The 21,821-nt window shown below is 35.4% G+C and overlaps 1 protein-coding gene across 3 annotated transcripts; it reads left to right on the forward strand.

Annotated features, from left to right (window-relative positions):
• The first annotated feature begins 4,445 nt into the window (after nt 1-4,445).
• On the forward strand, nt 4,446-19,926 carry LOC117396999 (LIM/homeobox protein Lhx2). Of its 3 annotated transcripts, none has more exons than XM_033995488.3 (5): nt 4,446-5,526; nt 7,917-8,119; nt 9,551-9,933; nt 16,110-16,315; nt 18,599-19,926. In XM_033995488.3, the coding sequence occupies exons 1-5, from the start codon at nt 5,314-5,316 to the stop codon at nt 18,887-18,889; spliced, it is 1,296 nt and encodes a 431-aa protein (XP_033851379.2). In that variant the 5' UTR covers nt 4,446-5,313; the 3' UTR covers nt 18,890-19,926. The 3 variants fall into 3 exon arrangements, with proteins under 3 accessions (XP_033851379.2, XP_058861568.1, XP_033851380.3); XM_059005585.1 differs by having other exon boundaries at nt 4,446-4,590; XM_033995489.3 differs by having other exon boundaries at nt 18,557-18,657.
• The last annotated feature ends 1,895 nt before the right edge of the window (nt 19,927-21,821 follow it).

A 21,821-nucleotide genomic window follows, 5' to 3' on the forward strand; every position in this document is an offset into this window, starting at 1 on the left:
GAAGGGTGTTGTGTTTGAAGGAAATCGCTATTCAACTGTTTTTTAAAGTTAATTACTCACTGAACTGTTGATAGGGCGATGAAATTAAAACGGAAAATACATTTGTGAAGTATATTTTAAGGATACAACTGTATGGTTTTCACAAAGAAAATGCACTGCGATCTAAATCACAAAATCGCAACCTTTAAGGCTGCGTGTGTGTGTGTGTGTGTGTGTGTGTGTGTGTGTGTGTGTGTATATATATATATATATATATATATATATACACACACATACACACAGCCTGGAAGGTTGCGATTTAATCTGGTTGCAAAACCATTTTGCGATTTAGATCGTATATATATATATATATATATATATATATATATATATATATATATATATATATATATATATATATATATATATATATATACACACACACGTTACTTTGCATTGCATGTTAGTGACTATGTAGACTTTATGCAGTCCCCGGCTAATGGGGGGAAGCATTAAATGTTAAGTACAAGATACGTGAATATCATGTGCAGCCTCTAATTGATATGTTCTTAGATATTCTGTGAGTACAATGGATGTAAGGGGTTAAAACAAATGTATGTACGGAATCTGGTGTGTCCGTTTAGTCGCAGCGAGTTTCTATTATAAACATAACTAGTTTTTAGCTATACCTTAACAGTATTTCACACAGTACTCCAAGGGGAGCGAGCCTTTTGTAAGGCATTTATAATCTTGACGCGTAAGCGTCAGATTCACTCAAAATGCACGAAACTATCTTTATTCGTTATCGTTTTACTATGAATATATTAATTGAACTTTATATCATCCATGTCTATTCGTTAAAGGTTATACTTTCTAGCAATCTTTAAATGGTGCATATGATTTTTCTCTTTGATATACAAATCCCATATTTAAGTCCATAATGGTTAAATGTCTAAAAACACTCGGTATCAATCGGATCACACTGAATCTGGTCACATTGTAATAAGATCGTTTATTTCCTTTGGAGTTGATTTTCACTTAAATCGTTATCAGCCAATTAAGTTCATTCAGTTTCTCCACATCACCGGCAAAGACTGAGGATTCATCAAATGACATGCAATTACACTTCACAGAAGTCAAAATGAAAACACAAACATCGCGAGATTTGTTCAAATTTGAACCCGGTCTGGAAATTACACAACCATGCATATTTTGCAATGCAATCTAGTTTAGTCTTATTACAACGGTGTAGCATATTTTTAAAGAGCCGTCTCTGCAACAGTAATAACGATGATTAATTACAAGATGCCAATCACGGTCTATTAAGACACAGAACCAACCTCCGAGAATACCGGAGACGCCTGGAGCTACCATGCTGAAACTCGGGCTATTCCAGTTTGCTCGTCTCTGGATGCTGTTTCACAAGCCACATGATTTGTAATCGGTATCAAATGCTGAAAAAACGACAGACGTCTTACTTCAGCTCACTGCTGTATCCATATGTTGAATTTGTATATAACAAGAACAAAGCAACCTAAAGCGTTAACATATAGCTACACAATTATCGGTTCAAATAATAAACACACCTTTTGTCCTAACAAACGAGCTCTTAATAAGGCATTAAACACAGACTGTATGACTTCCTTAATCAAACGCATACAGTACTTACAGTACAGAACCAATTATACTCGTTTGCAGATATGAATATAGTTACATAGGACACGGATAGGCCACATGCATGCATAATGGTCAGGTTTTAAAATGCAGAAATCCTAATAGGAATATTGTACTATCTCAATCATATTATATTAACATATTACTAGGTATACGTGTATATGAGTTGTGCATATTATTATAGCAAGTATGTATCTCATATATACATATATATATGTGTGTGTGTGTGTGTGTGTGTGTGTGTGTGTGTGTGTGTGTGTGTGTGTGTGTGTGACAGCATACGTCAGTCGAGTACAGTAAAGCTGTGATTTGACTGTAACGGTGATGAATGAATCTAAAGGTATTAAATGCATCTCGAGTCGTGGCTCTGGCTGGCAGAGTGATCACACACCCGAATTCCCAAGTTGAAGGAGGCGTTGCGTTCCATTGTTCGGATTTAGTCACGGTTACTGGGTGGGAGCGGGTACTTTATTGTGCGTCGACTCGAGTTGTGTGGTAAGCGGCAGCTGGTGCTGGAGATGGTGACGTTGCCATAGGGAAGGTGGGTAGAGTAACTCAAGACCGGTGATTACTTCACCTGTCACCTTTTTCTTTGATGCAGGGTTAGATTAAACTCTACTAAATTGCCTTCTCTGTTGGACTGAAACCTTCCTATAGACATGCAGTTATGCAGTGAACACACACACACACACACACACACACACACACACACACACACACACATATATATATATACCACACAATAAGTATACACTTGTTCTCATTAATGGCCGAATGATTTAATTATAAATACTCAGTTTCTTCAAGTCTGAAAACATTGAACCGTTACGCAAAAGGAATGGTCCTATATTGAAACGTGTCGTTTTTATACAACTTGACAGGATTAGGAACAGTGTTTGTTATGTAGGCCTATTCATGTAAAATAAGCAGGTATAATTCAATTCAATACAAACTTGATTATTAGATTTGGTGGGCCAATGGTAACAAAGCCAATTGTAGCTTCAACAACAGGCTAATACACACATTTACACATATCATAATCAGATATGTAAAAGAAACCCGTGTACATCATACCGTGCTGGTGAAGCCATTCTCAGCAACGCATTGCATAACCTCCTATAACATAAACAAGAAGTGAGAAATGATATGGGAGTCGAACGGGATTGCGGGATTGTCGCTGTCACAGGGAGGCGCACCGTTGAAGGTAACACGACACTCCACACCAGCGCGTGCAGGTAAGAAAGGGAGTCGGGAGCGAAACCCCAGGGAGCGAATAGCATAAAGGGGGCTTCACCTAGGCTACAGTCCTTTCTTCTTCACCGCGCTGTTTAAAACAAATGATAGACTCCGAGAGAGGGGGCAGTCAGACTGTATAGAACAGAATCACTCCCCTTTATCAAAATCTGAAGCACAATTTTTCATCTAGCGTTAAAAACGTCCAAGCGGTTCTATAGAGGCTCTATCAGTCAGTCTAGTCAACGGGCGCATAATTAGACGAGCCTGCCTTAGTTTATTTCAACTAAGCGATGGCTATGCACTGTTGATGGCTATTTTACTACTAAATCATTAAGGACGGATAGCGTTTATATCCAACTTTCACTGAATACACTCAGCTTTTTGTTAGCAAAAAACTACAACGGTCAATCAAACCTAAAATCAATTCTTCATACAGCACTGCTAATTCTTCATACAGCACTGCTAATTCCCAAATGCAAGTAATATTAATAGAAAAAAACTATTGCCTAATATACGGCTACACACACACACACACACACACACACACACACACACACACACACACACACACATACACACACACACACACACACACACACACACACACAGACACACACACACTCACACACTGACACACACACACGTTAATACACGGGGGAGATTTGAAATATGGACCGTTCTTCTCCTGCAGTGAACATGTTTTGTTTTCACCCTCCATTTTCCAATCTACCATTTGCTGAGCTAATAAAAGTAACCAATGGAGATGTGGCACGAGTTAGTTAAATTGGCTCATGTAAGCATTATTATTTCTATTAGTTTTGCTCATTTGTTATTTACAAAACGTCTATAAATGCGTCTTTTTTCAAAAATAAAATAGGACATAGTAAAATGGTATTCATAATGTAAAACATATGCTTAATAAAACAACTCCACGCACCCATCCATGAATTCAGTAAGTCTCTCGTGAATGGAGTCCCCTAGAATTCACCAACACGCCGGATCAGAATTCATCAAATGGCAGTTATTAGTTACAGCATACAAGAGTTGGCTGTGGGTTAACCAACGGTATTCTTGCGGAATTCACCTGTTTTTGCTTATTTAATCCACGTGCGTATTGAAATGTTAAAATGTGTTTAAATTTCCCCTATATCAATACAATATTGGTACCGGTATCGTTCAATCTGAACCACAAGCAGCTCACAATTATGTCACAATTAACTGTAAAATTTTTATATTTTAAAAGTATCAAATAATATACCCAATATTGTCCAAGTTTTCATACAGTTTATTTAACTAAGTAACGAAAATGTAGGCCTAATAATAATAATAATAATAATAATAATAATAATAATAATAATAATAATAACACTACACATAAACAGGAATGAACTCGTAATATAAAATATAGTTCAGCTTTAAACCTACAGCCCCATAGCACGTTGCTATAATAAGAACTTGGTGACCTATCCCAAACCAATGGGAGCGCTTGTGTGGGCGTGACGTAGCGGTCCCTGTAGAAAAGGCGCGGAGTCTCGCGCAGGTCGGGAGACCGTGGACGAGGAATAAAGCAGTGAGGCAGCAGGCAATGTCTTGAAGGGGATTATACATACTGAATGTATGGAACCCCTCCTTCCCACTTACTCACACACAGTTCCGCTGGCAGGAGGAAAACTTCTTAAGAAAACAACAGCTCCTTTAGAGGTCCGCAGCCTAAGCATCAAGATCCAATACTGCTTAGTTTCATTTTCTTCGTTTTTTTTTTAAATACTTTTTTATTCATTGAGTAAAGCAGTAAGACATTTACAGTTGTGAACACATGCACTGAGAATCAGCGCTGTACTTCATTCGAGTTTCTTTTTAATTACTAGTATTTTTTCTATGGCTTCTGGTTGCCGTAATTAGAATGCCTTTCTGAGCCGATGTTGCAAGGTTGAACACAATTCTGGGAACCGTTTGTGTTAGGCTACTTTTCCATCCCTACGAGGTTTTAACAACTACAGGCTGGTTCGGTACGTTTTGAAACGTTGCAAAAAAAACAACAGCTAACAAACAAACAAACAAACAAACAAACAAACAAAAACATGATTTGATGAACAAGGTGGATGATTCTGAAGAGATCTGAAGCTGCGATTAACTGTATAATCGTTCAAACATCTGGAATCAGTTGCCATTGCTGGCATTGATTTTTACAAGACTCTTCGAACACATTTTTATTTTTTCAAGAAGCAATATGAAGAACACGAGTTTATGCAGACACTAAAACTCAAACATAAAAGCGTTTGCGCCTGCCATTGACTGATGTATTTGAATGAGTAGTTGATGCAGGTTATTTTTTGTATTATTTAATGTGTCCTGTCTTACTGAGTGGCTCGGGATTCAGAACTAAAGGAAGAAAAACACGAGACAGGGCTGGCTCTAATATAAATGCACGGGTTAGGTTTGCGGCTTATGGAAGTTTTGCGTTGCAGATCTGAAGAAAACACGTGTAATTTCCATCCTTCAGCAGCAGCAGCAGCTATGCTTTTCCACGGCCTCTCCGGGGGCGAAATGCACGGAGTCATTGACGACATGGACCGGCGAGTGAAAAGCGACTCTGCGGCGATCAGTTCCGCTATTGATATGGGAGAAACCGAAACGGTAGGCAAGACTGAAGGGAAAAGCATTTAGTTACAAATAAATAAATACATTTAAATAAAATACACTAATTCTAAAAAGGCCGTTTTCCTCGGTATTAGGGAGACATTTGTTATCACAAATATTCCCCAAAACAAGCTCCGCCACGGGCGTGCGTTTATAGTATTGTAATCTAATGCAAACATGGCTAAGTGTGCTCGGAAGTTACTGCCGTTGTGTTTTTACTCTATTCATTGGTTTAAGAAACACATTCCTAATGTAGAGTGTCATAGAATTAGGAAAGCAGTGAACATTCAAACTACTAATTACAATTGATATAAGATCCACATATTTTTAAACAAGGCTTCTTATTTTATTTTCTAAACCCGATAATATGTGTAACTAAAATCTGTGCGATTTAATTGATTTCTTCTTCTTCTTCTTCTTCTTCTTCTTCTTCTTCTTCTTCTTCTTCTTCTTCTTCTTCTTCTTCTTCTTATTACTGTTGTTGTTGTTGTTGTTGTTTATATGTATTTATTTTAAAAGAAAACTAAATGAGTATTAATAACGAGAGAGAGCTTTTTACGAGACTATTGTTTGTGCAATACACATTTATTTAAGAAAGTAGAAACATGTGAATATACTAATAGGCCTACGCGATTAAACATTAGGCAATTTACAGCGGGCTCCTTTCTAGATAGTGAACAAGGCGTCTTTCCGTTAAATAAATAAGCTTTTAAAAGAAAGTAAAATAAATAACAGACCATTTTACCCAGCGAAACTCTGCTGTTATATTTTAGTTATTGGCGCGACATAATAAATGCATATAAAGTTGAAATATTATTCAATAATAATTAAAAAAATCTATTACAACAGAAAAAAAAACTCGGCAAATTTGTTAACACTTTGAAACAACACAGAACACAAGAGGTTAATAGAATATTGCCGTTTAATAATTGAGCTAATAACTCGAGTCTCCATTGGTATTTAAATATGTTTCATTGCTCTTATGTGTTTGATTATAAGTGTGCATAAAGTTAAACGTACAATGCAATAACGCCAACGATTTGACACTAAATGTGATATTAGTTAGTAAAATATTTATTTACCATGTTTATGTAGAGCATTTTAATTCTACTCATACAACAAACAGGCGTCCGTCAATATGAGTGTATTAATTGTTACCCGGGAGCTAGGCTAGACCCATTAAATAGTAGGATGAGATTTAACACAGACAGAATGGGATCCCCCCAAACACATTCTGGTGGCGTGCATTTTGTAGTTTGTTGGGTTACAGGGTTTGTGGTGTGGTGTTATTTTAACCTGACCTTCACCTCCGTTGTGCTACATATGTTTGCGTTCGCTTCTGGAATAATTGGGCAGATTGTGCGGGTTGTCTAACTACTGTGGCTCCTGGGGTTTAGTTTACGTTTTTATAGTTTCTGGCGAGGCCAGATCGCAGTATATAACCCATATGTACTCCGGTGTAAGGGTTCTCTCCCCTTCTTTGTTTTCGGCATGCATGCTGTTCTAGCCCCGGTGTAGTTTGTTAACGGGCCCGCACCCCGATCATTTTAATATTGTTTTGTTCGGCAGCGTTGTTGCTTTTTTATTTGTTATTGCCAAGTAAGCATTGCACTTCTGTTGCGCAGATGCCTTGGGTATGTCTCAGCCGTGTTTATAATCATCCAAATGCTTCCACTGTATTCAAATTCTATCGGTTAGCTTTTATTGTTTGTTATAGCGAGACATAACAATATAGAGAACATGTTTAGTTTCTGTTATGTTACGTATTATGTGTATGTACATTTACTACATTTAGTACAACTCTTAATTGTATTATTATTATTATTATTATTATTATTATTATTATTATTATTATTATTATTATTATTACTACTACTTTGAAAAAGCACACTATATTTGTAAATCTAGGCCTGCAGCGAACGAATACGTAAATCATTCCAAAGTGACTTTTCGGGAAATGGCTGTGATTTATAAAGAATTCAAGGAATACATCCAATATGATGTAAATTATATAGGGAACCCAAAGAAGAGCTGCGTTGATGTGTCGTTGATTAGTATAATTATAGCATGCTGGTGTTGATTACAGACTGTTGTGTGTTATTAATACATTATGAATTGCTCTTCGATTTGGGAGTTGTCAAGCCGCGTATATGATTAAACGTGACCTGAAAATTCTAAGTTAGTAGCCTCGTGTATATGCGCAATGCTTTGTTTTAAGGATGTTACAAACCCAAAACTACGCTTTCTTAAAACCAGTGACTAAATGCATTAGCAGCTAATTGAGTAAAATATAAAAAAATCAAGTTGTTTGTCTGTAGCCTGCATATCTGATTGGCTAACCACGGTTGTTCTGTGTGTGTGTGTCTTTTTTTCTCTCTCTCTTGCAGAATATGCCCTCTATAAGTAGCGACCGGGTCGCCCTGTGTGCTGGATGTGGGGGGAAGATCTCAGAGCGTTATTATCTGCTCGCTGTAGACAAACAGTGGCACATGCGCTGTTTGAAGTGTTGTGAATGTAAACTCAACCTGGAGTCTGAGCTCACCTGTTTCAGCAAGGACGGCAGCATTTACTGCAAAGAGGACTATTATAGGTATAACACAGCCCGCACACTGATATACCAGTACAAAACACGACCAAGCCTTTCAAAAAGTACATACATTCAAACAAAACACAATCATACCGTTGACTATTCAATAAATGAACTGTTTTTACGGGGTTCGATTATTTTAAAATACTGTCAATGGAAAGGGGGTTTGAGCAAATTAAACCATGGTTCAAATCAAGCATTAAGATTTAATAAGTGTTTATTTCGGTTCAAGATGACAAAATCAAGTAGTTTACATTTTACAAAATTGTAATAAAATTATTTTTTCCTCTTCAAAATTAAAACAAAAAAACAAAAAAATGCTGTGCTACAATCCCAGATAATTATTATAAATGCTGTGCTACAATCCCAGATAATAATTATTTTAGATGAAATGTATTACACTTTTTTATTTATACAAAAAAAGACACCGTTTGAACCTGAATGTAAATCTAGATTCGCAGTATTAAAAGCAGTGGTTGGAGCTGAAGTCATTGAAACTGCGAATTGGACAGCTATTATTATCCTAGGGGTGTAAAGAAAACCACGTGGAATAATGACCATAATTCATTGAGCGTTATATGCACCGCTTGGGTTAAACGATTTCGCCATGTGTTAGTTTGAGCATCAATATTACTGAACCAAAGTGTACACAATAAGACGGATATGCACGGTGTAAACTTTGCATTGCACAAAGTCGTCTGGTTATGCTTCTACAACACAACATCGTTATAGACCTACAGCTCCAAATGCTGAAGCATATCAACCTGTTACTTTGGCGTTCTATCTATAATTTAAGCAGGGGTACACACGCCATCAGGTTCAGATTGTACTTAGACAACAAAGTCAAACACACACTATTTAGCGAAGTGTTTTGATCATGCGTAAATACGCTATTTTACAAATACGCTGTGGTTGTTTGATACGCTATTAGCCTTAATCAATTATTATTTGTGATAGTTAGATAAATAGATATGTAGATTGTACAGATAGATAGAGCCCGGTTAAAAAGAAGGCATTTTTAAAATATGTGTAACGCATTTTAGTAAGTATAGCATTACAACCAGACTTACTAAAACCAAGTGTTTCAAATGAAACACAATTAAAAACATCTTGGTGTTTATTGTATTTGTTTGATAATTTAGACGTATGAAAAGGCACACGTGATTCCACGATTAGCAAGGCAGTATACGATATTAAAAAGATGAGCTTAAAGTCTGTTGCAAAGATTGATGTACTAAAACGCATGTAGCATCTACCAGGCGCTATATGTATGAGGGCCCACACATAGTCTGTGTCATGGGTTAGCACTAATCTGTGACTACAAAATGTCACTAGTCCAGTATTAGTGGTGATCAGGCTCAGTGAAACCAGCCGAATATATTTTATGTATTTATTTTGTGTATGATTCTACAGAAACCTTTTCATTTTACGCAGGAGGTTTTCGGTGCAAAGGTGTGCCAGATGCCATCTTGGAATTTCCGCCTCGGAGATGGTGATGCGGGCGCGCGATGTGGTGTACCACTTGAACTGTTTCACCTGTACCTCCTGCAACAAGATGCTGACTACCGGGGATCACTTTGGCATGAAGGACAACTTAGTTTACTGTCGGCTTCACTTTGAGAGTCTCATTCAGGGGGAATACCAAGCTCATTTCAATCACTCGGATATAGCTTCTAACAAGAGTGGAGGGCTTGGGTCTGGGACTGGCAACACCCTCGGGCTGCCTTATTACAATGGCGTGGGCACTGTCCAAAAAGGACGACCAAGGAAAAGAAAGAGCCCAGGACCCGGAGCTGATTTAGCAGCATACAACGCAGGTAAGAGGCATAGCAATTCTTTCATTTAAGAGTTTGGAGTTCGTACTAGAAGTGGAAGGAGACGTCAGTTTCTTCACATGGCCTTCAGTTATGAAGGAGTCTGCCACCTGTGGCCTCAGTAGAGCGCGCTACCCTCCGCCATTTCACCCCAGCAAAAGAACGGACTGCAATTAAACTGAATGATAGCGCTAAATTGCACGTCTCACAGTATTTCAAGGCTAAAAAAACAGCAATTGATTTCATCACCTTCGTTTATTAGGTTATTATTAATGAGTTTCTTGTGATAGGCTATACGAGGGGATACGACTCCTGTAAATATATTGAATCAATCAATAGTTTACAAGACAAGCACTGCTAGTGTTATCCTAATGCGCAGGGGTATATTCGATCGATTTAAAAATCGATATTTTTATTCCAATTTAGAGGACCTTTCTGTTGACTGGTATCTCAGTTTTTGTAGACATGTTAAAAGATAGGCACAACTGTAGAACTCATACAGGATTAAGCCGATTTGATTTTTTCCAAAAAACAACAGAAAAATAAATTATAAAATCAGCTCGTATTTTATATAAATCTAATGTTTTAAATTTATATATATATATATATATATATATATATATATATATATATATATATATATATATATATATATATATATATATATATATATATGAAAGTACAGTAAGGAAAGTTGCATTTCTGTACAAATATTACTTGCGATTCTTACTAAGCTAGAAAAGGACTAGCAGACGTGTTTGTTGTTGTGTTTGTTTGTTTAATGTACATTGCATTACTAGTAATGCCCAGGTTTTATTTATTTATTTTAATATTAGCCTATTTGAAAAGCTACTGCATTTTATGTCGCGTTTTCTTTCGCAAATTAATTCCGTACACCACTTGGATTTCAAAACGTGGAACAGTATGATGATTATCAGACTGAACCATCCCACTACACGTGTCATCAAAATACAATTGATGTGTTCCCGTTCCAAATAGCTTTTCAGCAGATATCAAGTAACTGTTTTAATACTTGTTTGCATCTTTCAGGCATTGTGTTTATTCACACGACACATTGCACTTTAATTGTACGCCTATAGTTTTATGACGTGTAAAGTATTTTTGAAAGCCAGGGGCAGAGCCGTTTCGATCACATGTTTTTGTCTGAAATAACGGGAGAATGAGCAAACAGAGCTGAGAACTCTATAAATAAAAAATAATACTCAAATCAGGTAAATAGGTTAGCCGATGCAAATTTACCTACAGATTTTAAATCTATTTTATTAACATTTTTAATCTGTACACAGCTTGTAGCTTTAAATAGACTATACTTTGTGAAACTGAGTAAAACAATAAATACAATTATATCCTGATTAATACTTCATCCAATATTAAAGGCCTAAATGAAAAACCCAAGTCAAACATGACTAGAACAGCCTGTTTGGAAACATTAGAAACGCTTTTTATGTACATTTACCCGTCCTTAACATAACATTTATTTAAACATATTGGATACAGTATTTACAATCTTGTAATTAACCGACAAGCCAATATATATATATATATATATATATATATATATATACACACACACACACACACACACACACACACACACAGTACAGGGATCTCCAATAGGTATAAAAAGCCGAATTAGGGTTTGTGTTACAGTTCTATATTCTACTTATGAGTAGGGTTTGACTAAAGTTGCACAATGTTAAGTAAATTGTGTTTTTTTTATATTTTTATTCTGGCTATCCAAATACCAGTATATACCAGTCTGCTAAATAATAATAATAATAATAATAATAATAATAATAATAATAATAATAATAATAATAATAATAATAATAATATGTGTAAGCATATACACAAACTCTGTTGCGTCCGTGAAATTGTATGTAGGAAAATACAAAATTGTGTTGAGCCGAGGCAATTTGTGTTGTACCTTAAGAGAATTTGTTAACTTCTAAGGCCATGTAACCCTAGCTCACAAAATATATACAACATAAAACTAATGAATTCATTATTTAGCGACAGCTTCTTGTTTTGCCTGGATTGAAAAATAAACATGAAAAATGAAAAATATTTAAACGTCATATAGGATGTGTGTACACAAAGCCATATTTAAACGTCATATAGGATGTGTGTACACAAGGCAATATTTAAACGTTATATAGGATGTGTGTACACAAGGCACTATTTAAACGTCATATAGGATGTGTGTACACAAGGCAATATTTAAACGTCATATAGCATGTGTGGACACAAAGCAATATTTAAACGTCATATAGGATGTGTGGACACAAAGCAATATTTAAACGTCATATAGGATGTGTGTACACAAAGCAATATTTAAACGTCATATAGGATGTGTGTACACAAAGCAATATTTAAACGTCATATAGCATGTGTGTACACAAAGCCATATTTAAACGTCATATAGCATGTGTGGACACAAAGCAATATTTAAACGTCATATAGCATGTGTGTACACAAAGCCATATTTAAACGTCATATAGCATGTGTGGACACAAAGCAATATTTAAACGTCATATAGCATGTGTGTACACAAAGCAATATTTAAACGTCATATAGCATGTGTGTACACAAAGCAATATTTAAACGTCATATAGCATGTGTGTACACAAAGCAATATTTAAACGTCATATAGCATGTGTGGACACAAAGCAATATTTAAACGTCATATAGCATGTGTGTACACAAAGCAATATTTAAACGTCATATAGCATGTGTGGACACAAAGCAATATTTAAACGTCATATAGCATGTGTGTACACAAAGCCATATTTAAACGTCATATAGCATGTGTGTACACAAAGCAATATTTAAACGTCATATAGCATGTGTGTACACAAAGCCATATTTAAACGTCATATAGCATGTGTGTACACAAAGCAATATTTAAACGTCATATAGCATGTGTGGACACAAAGCAATATTTAAACGTCATATAGCATGTGTGGACACAAAGCAATATTTAAACGTCATATAGCATGTGTGGACACAAAGCAATATTTAAACGTCATATAGCATGTGTGGACACAAAGCAATATTTAAACGTCATATAGCATGTGTGGACACAAAGCTAGATTTGTGGAAGTTGGAAATTCCATAGTTTCTGCTTAAATTGGCCCCTTTTCCTGGACAAGCAAGCCCGGCCTGTAGCGAGCTGTGAGAGCTGGCGTGGAGAGTTTAGACGAGGATGGAGATTGACAAGTGGAAAATGGCTCAAAAGGAAGCCGGGACTTCAAAAAGATTTCGTTTTTAAAAAGAGGGCTCCTGTGATCATCATTTCTTTTTCACTTGTGGAATTGCAGTGTGATGGGTTTTTAGGTCAGTAAATCAATGTCTGAAAGCGCGTTGAACACAGGAGCACCTGTACGGATTTGTGAATAAAATACTCCCACTGTGAATTCGACCGAAAAACCTCCCACAGACAGAGATATGGTATCCTTTCAGATATAAAACGGATTTTGTTGTATAATTATTATTAGGAGGTTACAGAGAAAAATAATATGACATGTATGATAAATATTACGCACTTCCATAATCATTTCACTTGGCGTATTCTTAAAAAACGCCTCAAGAAAAGTATAATACACCAAACAGGGTACTAATCCTTTTCTTCTCCCTCGTGTAATTTTTGTCGACCCAGTTCGGTACTTCATGATTATAAATATATCACAAAACGAAGACCGCCTATTAACAACAATATACTTAACACAACAATACAAAATAGCAAACCGTACCTCGGGCTGTAGAGATACAAAAAAAAAAAAAAGTTATCAGGCATTAAAGCGTTCAATAACACTGTCACCGCATTCATTTAAATTCCATTCCCCGACTCTCCAGTGTCATTAAAGGCAATTTGAATAAGATAGACGAATTACAGGGGCATTAGCAAGCCTTGCTAGTTTTTAAATTAAACCGTGCAAAAGCCAAGTGTTGCTTGCTGCTTGCCGTTTACATGATGGTTACTCAAAATTAAAGCAAGCTGTCCGGAGTTTTTACTAATTTATTCTTATCACAAAATTAAAAAAATGGAATTACATATTGCAAGCACTTCAAAAGAGGCATTTGTAGTGTTATATAAAAATATTTCATATCGAGAAACTGTTTTTATTATTATCTTAATAATATATTTTCTAAATGACCGCTTTTTTCGGTATGGTTGCTTTCTTTTCTTTTTTTAATTTTATTAGGCCTATTTATTTGTGTATTTATTTCATTTAGTTTGTATTAAAAATATATAATATCGCTTGGAAGCATTTAAAATTTAATTTCTCAATAGTTTGGGTATTTAGATATTAAGACATTGTCATAAAATGTTATTAAGCATACTTAAATTCATCATATTTTACGATTCGAACCCCGATAAAAATAGATTTAAAATGTTGTGACAGAACAATATCAGTTTAAAACGAAAAATAACAAGTTAGCATAAAAGCGCTTCAATTCAACCTAATTCAGTTGACAAAGTCAGTTGTAGCTTTAGGAGCCTTTGGGTATAATATCTTTAGAAAATAAAAACACGATTTTTCCAACTACACCAGCTCTTACACCCAATTGAACTGATTTAATCGAGAGGAAAAACTGCAGCTCAAAGCGATCCCTACACCTCCATAGCAAATGAACAGCAAGATGTCGCTAACTCCAGCATCATTATACAGTTATATAGTGAACCATGCGTGATGCTAAACACACGATTGACCAGACTTGTCATTCCAGTAGATACGAGTACGCAGCATGGGGCGGTAAACCCTGTCTTCTTATTTCTCAGTAAACTAATTTAACTACAGTATTCTATTCTCTTATATTATTCTAGTGAAATTGGTTTTACACTAAAGTGGCCCGTCTTAGTCTAAGAACACATTCATGTTTTAGAAAGTGTTGTTACTTTAGAGCTTTGGTGACCCCTTGAGGTTGACTGAGGCATGGCAGCCTAAACAACTTTTGAATACAATTATGTTTGCAATGAAATGTGTGTCAAACGCAAGTCAACTGATTGTGTAATGTCATATAAAAACATTAACATTTTTTTAAAATAACATAGCCCACATGTTACATTTAAGATAACATACTGAAAACAATCAAATTATTAATATAAGACAAAAAATACAGGGTCATTTATTTTTCAGTGATAATAATAATTGACTGTTCCTCGGTAACCATGGAATTGAACTGTTTGTAAATAGAATACAGTATGCTGCAGCCATTTCTTCATTTTAGTACATTCATTGATTTTAGGTTGCAAAAGTAATTCCAAACAAATATATGTTGTCATTCATACGTGTGTTAATGATTCTATAAACATAATGGCATCTGATATCATTCATAACAGCAATTCATTAGTAATTTTTGTGTGTGTTTTGTGTTAAAATGACTGCATAGCAATGGCATTACGTTTAACTATCTATCACAAGCACCATCTAGAACATACAGCAAGCCCTGGAATTTAGTTAGCCCAAGTATTTGATTTTTGTTATGTAAATGCATGGGGTAGGTCTTTCTTGAAATATAACTTCAGTGCTGTAAAAAAAAAAAAAAAAAAAAAATTATACCAGGCTAGTTTAGTTTTTATCTTTATGTGAAACTGTTCTACTACGTAAATACAGAATATGCATTAAAAATAATGCAAAATGTGCTTCATTAGGGACAACAGTTTCTCCAAAAAGATCTGATTGAGCACTTGTGCTACATTAAACAAAGGACTCTGTTCAAAAGATGAGATTCTCAAACTCTTGAGGATAAGAAACTGTTAAGTCCCAGAGACTTCACTTTGCTTAAAAGTGATGGACAAAAATGCAATGATTGACTAAGTCATTTCACCTTTAATAGAACTACTACAAGGTTTATTTGCAGAAATGAACTTGTCTGTTGTCACATTCTAACTCCTTTCCATGTGTATCACTTGGGCAAATGTGTCCATTTTACTGTAATATTTTGCAATACTTTGCATCTCTTTTTAAATTGAAACAATATCTTCTTTTGATATTTATCACATCTCATAATGCTAAACAACATAGTGGGATATGGTGCTCGAATTAAAAAAATGGGTGCAAAGTAAGAAATGCCCATCATATGAATGAATGAATTCATTGTAACATATGTTTTGAGTGGCGCTTGCATTGCGTTTGTTCTGCTTTGATTTGCAGCTCTGAGCTGCAATGAGAACGACGGGGATCACTTGGACAGAGATTCACAATACACCTCTAATCAGAAGACAAAGCGCATGAGGACGTCCTTTAAGCACCACCAACTGCGCACCATGAAGTCTTACTTTGCCATTAACCACAACCCTGATGCGAAGGACTTGAAGCAGCTAGCGCAAAAAACAGGCCTTACAAAAAGAGTGCTGCAGGTGAGAACCCCAGAACATTCAGCTGAACTTATTTTAAATACCAGCATGCTTTAATGTACCATCAAACCTAGCACACCTTTCACTTGATTGCTATCTAGTGCCTTGTGTAAGCAACATATCTGGTACTGAAATCTAACAGAACATAGTTTAGAGATTTCCCATTGGTTGTTAATGTGCTTTATGCATTACCAAAAGGAAGCACTGTCAAATTTTAAAACAAGTCTTGTAGTTCAAGCCTAGCGAGTGTTTGCTAGTTTTGAAAGGGGTCTATTAATTTGATCTAAACAGCGGCAGATTGAAATGCTGCCATTGTTTAAATCATTCAATTATGAACTTCAGATTTTTGGAGCTAGAAATTAAAACACTGAGCTGTAGGGTGTTTGATTTGGGGCGTTTATTAATTATTTATTTAGATGTGATTATTCAGGTAAGCTCTCCGCAGGTGAGAGTCATTGGTATTGCTTGGGCTAATTTACCATTCCAAGACAAGTGAAGAGAAGAAACAGTTGCTTGGGTTTGTGATGATCGCTGCTTTTCATAGACTCTGTGGAGAACAGCACTCCACACAAACAGAGGCAGCTGTTTCTTCACTTGTTTCATTTGGAATTGTAATATAGCCCAATCAACCCCAATGACCTTCACCTGTGGAGAGCTTATCTGAAAAATGGAATAATCGCTTTGTGCAGCTCTACTGTTTAGATCATATGACTATACTTTTACAATTTTTAAATGGTTTCATTAAAAGCCTATAAAACATTCACGGTTCAATTATTGCTTTAAAATAGAAATACCTATTGGAATATTTGATTAGGTACATTTAAAACCAGTATGTATATTGATAACGATATGAAAATCCTGTCCCTTAATATTTGCTCAGCAATTAATGTATAGATTAGTGATCAGGAAGGTACAACCTAACATTTTGTTTACACTTGATTATTTATATATATATATATATATATATATATATATATATATATATATATATATATATATATATAAAATGACATTTTTAGCTATCGATTATCGTCTGTAAATTATCATGATAATCGGGATTATCGGCTGAATAATTAAACTATTTAAAATTCTTGTAATTTATCAAATTTATACTTGAGCAGCATGACAACCGCCAGTCTAAGTCACTGAGTGTAGATGAAAAAATACTAAACCGTATATGCGCCAGGTTTTTACATTGCTGGTGGGTGCCCAGAACAAACGTGAGTATTAAATACACCCTTTGTAATTTGAATTTTTATAAATTATGTAGTTTCCTATAAAATAATGCATATGTATCTTGTCTTATTTAAACATTTATGTTAATTCAAGAACATTTAAGTGCGGCCAAATATATTAATATAATGAAACAAATTTGCTAACGTTACCTGGAAGCATTTGTTTTCTTTACTTGTGTGGGGAATCTGCCATTAAGAGAATCAAATTAGCTTTAAAAAAAAAAAATACTAATATCTGTATATATGATGGTGCTGAGCACCTGCTTATTGTTCCCCATGCGGTGCGTAGGCTGCAGTGCAGTACTCATGTCTTTACTGTAGTTTAAAATAAAGAAGCAACAAAAGCAGCACAGTTGTTCAGGCTATATTACACGTGTGCCCTATGGTTTTTTTTGCAATTACAATTTACTTAAGAAAATAAATCCTATGCCAAAATGTTTAATAATCAAAAGGTCCACTTTTCTACAGTAATTTTACAGTGAGCTAGCATTTTTTTTTTTATTTTACAAACAATATTTGTATTTTTATGTTAGAAAACCGGTCATGCTTTGTCAGAGTACAACTTATTATCAAAACGAAACCATGAAGTTAAAAGCATATTGTTTAAAATCAGTGCTTAACTTCCAATGTACGCAGTGCTCACACAGATCATGTTTTACGACTCACAGACAGTTCAGAGCCACTTCCTGCTTCATTGGGTCACGGACGATAATTATGATTAATGATAATACTTTTTCAACGTAATAAAATTATCGCTGCAAAAAATGTATAGTGATTATCGATATTATTGATTTATTGTTCCAACCCTAATATATATATATATATATATATATATATATATATATATATATATATATATATATATATATATATATATATATATATAGTAAATAAAATCTAATTGGAGACTTGATAAAACAAAAAATGGAACCGCCCTCCTTAAAGTGAAAGCAAAGCTTTAATATTCTGATATATTGTTGAAGCATCTTCTTTGTTTGTCCCAATCTAGTCGATCACACTTGGTACAATATCACATTAAATTGGTTTGCAGGTTTGGTTTCAAAATGCCAGGGCCAAATTCAGGCGGAACCTTTTACGACAGGAAAACACGGGGGTGGACAAAGCATCGGACGGGTCGACACTCCAAGGAGGGACCCCTTCAGGACCAGCGTCAGACATCTCGAATGCTTCCCTCAGCCCCTCAAGCACTCCAACTACCTTAACTGACTTAACCAATCCTACCATGCCAACGGTGACGTCGGTTCTGACATCAGTGCCTGGCAGTCTGGAGCTTCACGAATCCCGGAGCCCCTCACAAACTACCCTCACGAGTCTCTTCTGATGTCTCTTCTATTTGCAGTTCCTATGGAAACAAAATAAACAATTTGTAGTTTTATTCCAAGTGTATTTTAGACCCTTTGTATGACTGACTGACTGACAAACAGCACTAAAAGATCTGATTTGAGAAGCGCAGCGACTCATTTGTTCCGACAACATGTTTACAGAGTGATGAAGACTGAACCAATCCTGGATATAAAATTCAACACAACATGTGTGTAACTGTGCAGTTTTGAGGACTGAGTAAGGGAACATTATGTGATTAAAAAAGAAAAAGCTGGCTCAATAATTGTGTATTTTCAAAGACTGTCATGTGCCTTATACACTGTCTTTATCAACATACTTTGGATACTTCATACCTTTTTCATGATCAGAATTGAATGCAGGAAATTGATTTCTTCTAAATCTCTCCAAGCACACCAGTAATATTTTGTTCTGGTTTTGAATACCTTGATTGGAGGCTGATCCAATGCAAACGGATGATGGAGTTTACCTGGAAATGAATATCTATCTTCTCTAGCTTCATGGCACAAAATTAGGATGGACTGTATTTGACATAAAGATTGATAAATAGAAATGTCTTGTTTTTTTAGTGATATTGCAGTCAAGGTAACAACTGGTTGTGAAAACAGCGATTTAAAAAGAAATAAAAATCAACTGATGAGCCGTATTTGAAATACGAGGTTCTCAAAAAGGAAAGCACGTTTTTGGTGGGTGCTCAGCAATTCCTACAGAAACGCTGTACAATCTTTTGAGGATCTCTTCTTTTGAATATGGGCCCCAACTGTCTGTATCTCAATGCGGGTCTATTTTAATTAAAACGGCGGTACAGCTAAACGCCTCCACTCTTTAAATGGATCCAGCTTGCATTGCCTCCGTTATCAGCTTGGCTAAATGTAATTAAAATACACTATTGGAACATTGTGTAAGCAGCAGTGTAGCTGCAATGTTGAGTGGTAAATGTCTTTCAATCTGCCAGTACTACAGTGGTACACTTCTTTTGTGCTATCCAATGCTTTAAAATCTATTCCTTGCTTCTTATTAACTTTATTTCTGATCCCACTTATATTGCGATGAAAATCATTTGGTTGTTGTTTTTATTTCAAATAATACTCGGCTGCATCCTGGCACCTTTGCAGCAAGTCACATGGTCTATTTGCAGCTAGACCATTGGAGTGATTTTGAACTACAGCACATGATACCAGGAAGCAGCAGCATCTTTTCATCTATATATAAAACCAAAAGATCTTCACAAAAGGAAGGGGGACATGTTTATATTGGTCGTGCTCATAAGAAAATAGATTGTTAAAACCTTGTTAGCACTCCTACAGAGTACAATTAAAACAAGTTACAAGTTTAGATCCACCACTGATTATTAAACAGTCCCCATTGTGTCTCATCTGACTGCCTGATACAGGTGTATTCAGCCCCTTACTGAACTATTAATGGGAGATGAGTTGCCACATTGTTTGGACTGGCAATGCCAATTCTAAAAGGACACGTTCCTCATTACCCTTGTAGGCCTGCAGGGTGAGACAGTCATTACTAGAAGAGCACACATGACAGCTTGTTTAAAGTATTTAAGCATCAGTCGAGAATAACAAAATGAATTAAATGTGGAAGTGAATGGGTTTTCATTTTGAAAACAACCATTTTGCTTTCAGCAGTTTGTTCCCCACAGCCAGTCCTAATTCATGCTGATATATTTCTTCAGTATCTTCAGTTTACACAGATTTCCACTGTAATGTTGACAACTATACCTCAGTTAAATCAATAGCTGAATACATGTATCTGCTGGATTCCATTCATGGTCCTGGCGCTTCTTAATTAGAAACAAAACAAATCTTCTGATTAGATTGTATCTTTATAACACAAAACAGAAAAAAAAACAAAATGTAAAAATCTGACCTTTGTAACAATTAGGCTGTAAGTTCAATGGTTGTAGTGTAATATAAATCAAATGTAATACAAAACATTTTATGAATTAAAAGTGTTCAGTACCTAATAAAGTTACAGAAATCCTGAGTATTCAAGTAGTTTATCAGATTATTTGAATTTTTCTAAATATATATAAAGTCAACCACCCCTCAAGGAAATATGAATGGTCATGTCTATTGTATGCCTTGTCTACTTGATTAACTGAGTCCAGAAGGCACAGAGCACTGTTTTAATGCGTTTGGTTTTCTTAGGGTTACAAAGGCAACAGTGATATTGCTGGACACATATATTTAATGAGCTGATGCTTCACTGGAAATGTGGATCAAAATATAAATCAGAAAGCAATGCTGTGCAAAAACCCAACTTGAACAGGGTGGTAAGCTGTGTAGAAAAAATACAGAATAAAATATCACTCAATGTTGCCTCTGTTTAGATCCCATGACATTAAAACACAAAGGATGAAGAAAATACTTTTCTTTCATATGGAAAAAAAATCAGGGATTTTTCAACTCGACAGAGAAAGTATGTTATAAAAGAGAGTTTGTTAAGGGGCACTGGGGTGTCATACGTGTGCTTCGTACCTCTAGTGACAAAAGTTCTTTGCTGTCATGTTGTTTGATTGTTTAGCGCTTGCTGGTCTTGAATGCTGTACACTTTCTACTTAGCACTCATACTGCTGTCCTCACGGACTTGTACAGGTCCACGTTTGATGTACTTAGTCTTCAGTTCTGTTAAAACATAAAAAATGAACATTAACATTCACATTTTCCCTGAAGTTTTTATTTGTGTACATTACATATATCCCAAACATCTAATAAAATCGACATATCTTATGGATTCAAAAAATCATACTCAGCATAAACAAATGTATTTGTATGTATGTATGTATGTATGTATGTATGTATGTATGTATGTATGTATGTATGTATGTATGTATGTATGAGTGATAAACTATACAACATATCTCTATAATTACATACCAATTTGTTTTGGTATTT

Source organism: Acipenser ruthenus, chromosome 31 (assembly GCF_902713425.1).
Source record: "Acipenser ruthenus chromosome 31, fAciRut3.2 maternal haplotype, whole genome shotgun sequence".
Classification (NCBI taxonomy): Eukaryota; Metazoa; Chordata; class Actinopteri; order Acipenseriformes; family Acipenseridae; genus Acipenser; species Acipenser ruthenus.